Genomic DNA, 6,000 nt, shown 5'->3' on the forward strand with positions numbered 1-6,000 from the left:
TCACAAAAGTCTCACAGTTCCTCCCCCCCCTCTAGTTGCCCTTAGTCGAACCGCTACTTTGATAAAATTGTGACTTTATTGTTGTGTTCTTTGCCCACCACTACTAAAGCTGAACCCTGTCTCTTTTTCAAAGGTTCGACTGTATGAATATTCCAGATGTGTGCAAGGTGGACATGCCCATTGGAGGAAGGAAGCCAGAAGTGTCCTAGAGGCTGCACAGTACACCCCCAGGAGGGACCTGGCATTCTGCAAGCAAAATATAACTATATTGTATTGAAGGAGCTACAAAACCAAAGTATTCTGCCAAAAAAACTACGCTTTAAGAATCGATATGGATCTATTGTCATGGACCACCCACATTTTATGAAATGTGATTTCCAGTAAAAAATAAGTGGGATGTTTGTGATCACCTTTAAATAACTGGTGCCACTCGGAAGTAGTGTGATAACAACCAAAACAATTGAGACGGGTGCTCTTTTTGACCCTACAGAAACATTCTTGGATTGACAACACAAGCATACCCTTGGAATCACACTATAAACAACAAAAAGTTTTTAAAAACTTGTCACTTTCAACACTTTCAAGTGAAAGGGCTCTACCCTTGTGGTCTGCTCGCTAGGTCTTCAAGCAGATTGCCATGACAAAGCTACTTAATGTGTGCTAGCCACAACTTTAGAGCTTGGGGGCTAGTACCCAGTGTGCCACAGTGAGCGGAAAAACCAACATCCATGACTCTACAGGTCCACGCGCAGTCATGGATTTCCTTGTTTGCTACTATGTGTTTCACTTTCAGTATTATCATTGGGGCACCAGCCAACCCTTGTACTGCCATCCGTAACCGAAGTATACATTTTGCTGTGCACTCAGCATCCCCCGCGCAGGCAACTGAAAAATATGTATATGAGTGGAAAAGGGAACTAATATCATGGGACCTATTTAGGGATCTAGAGATTTATAGTTTAAACATTTGCACCTGGGATGTGTTGGTGTACGTTGAGATGATCACGTATATTAAAAGTGGAGGTGGTAGGGCGGCTGAGTAATGAGGACATTGAGGATGGTGAGTAGGTGGTGAAAGGATCAGTCTGAGGGTTGGCTAGGTAAGTATTTTGGTAGCAGGGTAAGCTGGGTGGTATCAAACAGTGAACAGAGTAGGTGGGTGGTTATCTGTGGAGAACAATAGGTGTATAGTGTTCTCCGTGAACAGGTAGGTGGGTGTAGTCTGAACAGTTATTTCTTTGTGCATTGGTGAGGCCGATAGAGGATTGGGTACCATAGAGCGGGGTAGGTACTCTGAGCTGGTAGCTGGGTCGGGATTGGTGAACATGGTAAGTAGGTGGGTTCTCTGCGCACAGTAGATAGGTAAAAAATGGGAGCAGAGTATACGATTGTCTGCTGTGAGGAGAGTTGGCCGAGTGGGGTTGTCCATGCACAGGGTGGTTGGATTGGTTTTGGAGACTTGCGAAGGTGGGTAGATGAGTGCTACATGACCTTGGTAAATGGATGAGATTGTGCGCCGGCTAGATTTGTGGGTGTTTTGTGACCGGGTTAGTGGGTGGATATCGAACAGAGGTGTTGAGTGGTACTCTGAGCAGAGCGGCTTGGATAGAGTAACCCAGGAGCATGGTATTACTGAACTTGCTTTGAGTAGGGAACTTGGATTGGTACTCTGAGCAGTGTAGATAAGTGGGTAGTGGTGGGTGATAAGGCTAGGGTGTTGGGTCTGTTAAAGGGTACTCTAACAGGAAAGATGGGTGGAGGCTTTCTGTGACCAGGGTGCCAAAAGCAGGGTTTAAAATTTGTCTTGTGGGCAAGGTTCCTGTAGTAGAAGGTTCAATGTCAACATAGTGGCCCTGTTATTGAGACTCAAAGATTAATTGAGATTTGTATCAGTAGTTTCCATTTTCCAAAATGTTTTCCATATCTGCTGTAGGGCGCTAAATGGAAAAACATATAAAAGCGAAGTGATGCATCCTAACTGCACTTCACATGCATCAAAGTAAGAATGCTGGAAGGGGTTGCGGGCTGCTATGGCTTTCTCTTTTTAGAGAGACTGGAAGAGAATGTGTTGCCTAAGATCATGACACTTGCAAAAGCCCAACACAAAACGCAGTTCGCTAGAGCTGTTCTGTTCCAAACCTTGGGTTTCGTGTGAAACTTGCAGCATCTAGGCACAGCCCTTTTATTAAGTGAGTATTTTTTTCAGAATCTAAATATAACAAAAAAAATTTAACTATGAGGTTCTGACTTACTAGGCCTCACTTAAAAATACAAAAAAGTGATGGGTGCAGTGCTTAAATTAATCTCAGGCACTAGTAATTACTCTAGGCCATGTCCCAGTCCATCATTTATTTGCCAACTATGCCAAATTAGATCCACCCATGTGCCTGCCACCCTTGCTTCTGCTTCATCGGGAGCAGAAGTGCCAAGCCTCTGCATCTCTCAACCAGAGTGTAAGTAATCCCAAGACCAGTTTCAGCCTATTTGGGCTCCTCTGCTGGGTAGAGCTTGGTTCCAGTGGCACAGGGAGCACAGGACCCATATCTGGGCATACTCTTCACACTTAGGTCATCGCAGTGTAAAATATAATAAAAAGTGCCTCATAGCTGTTCGTAGGTTTCCTGAACTTTTAGCTGCGTTCCACAGCTGTATCTGTTCCACTCCACTTTGGTACAGGTGATGGTGTAGTAGATTCAACGTTGCGCATATGTCTCAGTACATTAGTTCTGATTTACAAACGTACATTTTGTTTTCAATGTAGGTTTATGACAGAAATAACTAGTTTTTCTTCTCTGATGCACCAAGAAATGTATTTCATGGAGGCATAAACAGATTTACAGGAATGGCTGATGTCCACTGCCTGTGCAGAGAATCACGCACACAAGGAGTGGGAAATCAGCATTCCAAGGACTGGTCTGTCTGGGAGGTTTTGGAATGTGCACAAACATATACTTTTGTAGGCATTGTCCAACTCACTTCAGCCTTTTCTCACTCTTGAAATGGTTGGATATGGATTTGAAGGGGAACAGATCAATCCCACATTTAGTAGGGTGTGGTGGATGCGTGGAAGTTCCTTCTCCAAGGGATAAAAAAAGTGTCTTCACAGAGGGCTCCATTCTACCTTTACTTTTCTGCTATGGAGAAATCTGCGCAGAGAGGATCGGACCTGGAGGGAATAGTTGCCTAATGATCCCAGAAGTGTGCCTGGAAACCTGCACCGGGGCATCTTTACAGGTGTACTATTGGGAATATTGGAAAGTGCACAAAGTAGTAAATCTGCACCACCACATAGACATCAGTTTATGGGAGCAGGATTAGTAGATTTTTTCATGGATAGGGCCCATTAAGTATCAGTTAATTGCTTGCTTGGCCAGCCCCTGCTTGCTCCCTGCACTTCACCTAAACCTGTGTCCTGCACTTTGATAGTTATTTAACTGGAACACCTCATGACCCAGTTTGCCGTTTCTCCTCCTACTCATGCCGCATAATTAAACACAAAATGATCATGTGCCCATGTCTCTTACCCCGTGACATTACCCAATGTCCTCCCCTGCTCCCTCCTCCAGCCCTGTCCTTGCCACATAACCAGTCTCTTGCATTCAACACCCACCACACTTCCCGGTCACTGTTCAAACTGTGTTGCAATGATCTGATACCACCCTCTGGGAACTGTCCTTCAGTAGCGGCTGCAGGCAGGGAAAATCAGTGGGGCATTGCGGTGGTAAAAATAAAAAACAAACAAAACTTACCTGCAGCCTGAACTCCACTGCCTCGTTGCCTCTACAGCTCCGATGCTCACACAGACCCCTGCAACAATCCAGACGCTACTCTCATGCTGGTTTTCACCACAATGAGAGAAACGTAGTGATTGGGCGGGCGGGCTGGTTCCACTCCCCAGCATGGACTGGGAGCTTGTGCTCCTGAGCCTGCCGATATCTCCAAGGAACATGTAGTACCCTGATGTTATGGATTGCCTCTCCCTTGTTTCCCTGTCCCTGGCTGCTCAGCCTGTGTGAGTGTTCTGAATGGAATGTTTGGTGTGGGGTCTATGGGTTGAATGCTTGGGTGACTGAATGAGGGATGACAGTTGATGGATGGGGCTAAGCAGCTAGCAGGCTGCTCCCGGTGGGGCTGCTGTGGCATTATACCTGGATTTGATCTACCTGTTTACCTGCTACCTAAATAAACCTACGTTGACTTCATCACTCCAGCGTGGTCCCTTTTTACTACATTTATTTTGGCGACGAGTTGAGGACATGCCAGCCTCATCGCCAAAATAAATGACAGAACGTTGACACAATCCAACTTGATACGCAAATGGACAATACCTCATGGCAGCTTATTTATTTTCCCTGCTTTCGGTATTAAAATATTTTAAATGTATTTGCTTGAATACGCTCCTCATGTTTTGAATTACTTGAAGACCCTTTTGTCAAGTGAGATCTCTCCTTTATTCAGCCAATCTTTATTTGGGTCTGTATTTTCCGACACACATTATGTGTCACAGTGTTGTTGTTTGTGCACAGATTGTGAACCTAATACATGTCTGAAGGCAATGTACAATTACTGCACCATTAAAATGTTAAGTACACAAATAAATGCTCTTTTCTTCTACTAAAAGTATGTATGTATATATATATATATATATATATATATATATATATACTGTTTAACCTTCACATATATGAACTTGTGATAGTTTAGCTGGTAACCGCTCTGTGCACGATGGAAAATGATAGTCTATTTTTGGGCTTCCTATGATATATTTACTCTACAAGCAGTTGATACTATATGTCTATGCTCTCCCAATTTATGATAGATTTGGGGACTGGAGCTCAAGAAGACAGCATCATTTCACCTGTATCAGATAACTGGGTGAAGTATTGAGGCCAACCATTCAGAGCTGTGATGAATGTCACAAATGTGGGATAACCCTTATTCCCCACTTTCAGGTGGAAAATGCTTTTAAAGTGATGACCGGTCCTACACACCCAGTTCGAGAGGCGACTGTTCTGACATTGTTAGCCTGGAGTATGCAGTACAAAACGTACTAGTCAAAAAGGCCATAACAACCCAATAAAGAGAACATTATTGATCAACTTGGTATTGACAACCTATTGAAGGTGATGCTTACTGGTAACCTAAAATGACCCAATAAAGAATACAATCACTTTACATAGGCTTGACCATCCACGACCGATACCAGTACAGCAACATCCTGGAATCCTGAAAGTATGATTTTTCTGTTACTTCAATGTAGTTGACAGAGGATAGTGACTTGGGGCTCGATTTAAAGTTTGGCCAAAGGGGTACTCCATCACAAACACAACGCATTACCCTGACCGCCAAACCGTTGCTCCTCCTGTCTCACTTATGGATGGTTGAACCTTAAGTATTCCATCAGCGTGCCACCCCATTGGCTCGATGGTTGACATGCTTCCTGATGCCACTAAAACACACCCTCCAGCTGATATCCTACAAATAATAATGATCACATTGGAGGTATTCATGGCCAATGGTAGGTCATGTGACAAGTTGAGGTATTTGAGGGGGGGCGTGGCCAGCAGCATGGCCGACTAGACGTGCCTGCACGGAGCTCCGGCCGAGCCAAACACTTATCCGACTACACATATCCCCCAAGACTCAAACAACACCACACGGATGTCCTGACACCCGAGTACATGGCACGGACGGCTGCAGTGGCGATCCGACGCGGAACTCGCCTGTGAGCCGTTGAAAACGACATCTCCGAGATCTGCCAGCGTCCATGATGGCGGACGCGACGCGCGGCGGAGAGATGCGCGCCTGAAAACTCGGCGGCGCCCGGTACAGCTGATCCTAACAGACGGTGGCTCTACAGCCTGCCTGGCCGTCTGATCGGTCCACATAGTCTCCCCCGGGAAGCAGGAGTCAGACCGCGGTGCTCGCCGGCCGCCTGTTCCCAAGATGGCGACCGGCACGATCGGCGGAGGCTGGTGAAGACGAGGTGCCCCCTGCGAC

The 6,000-nt window shown here is 45.5% G+C and overlaps 1 protein-coding gene across 1 annotated transcript in view; it reads left to right on the forward strand.

Moving 5' to 3' along the window:
• CMTM7 (CKLF like MARVEL transmembrane domain containing 7) overlaps positions 1-4,599 on the forward strand; it is a 30,605-nt gene extending 26,006 nt beyond the window's left edge. The window contains exon 5 of the mRNA XM_086939911.1: positions 134-4,599. Within this exon, the coding sequence (XP_086796037.1) occupies positions 134-147 (14 nt within the window). The 3' untranslated portion in view covers positions 148-4,599. The remainder of the gene's footprint in view (positions 1-133) is intronic.
• The last annotated feature ends 1,401 nt before the right edge of the window (positions 4,600-6,000 follow it).

This window comes from Lissotriton vulgaris, chromosome 10, assembly GCF_964263255.1.
Source record: "Lissotriton vulgaris chromosome 10, aLisVul1.2, whole genome shotgun sequence".
NCBI classification, from domain to species: domain Eukaryota; kingdom Metazoa; phylum Chordata; class Amphibia; order Caudata; family Salamandridae; genus Lissotriton; species Lissotriton vulgaris.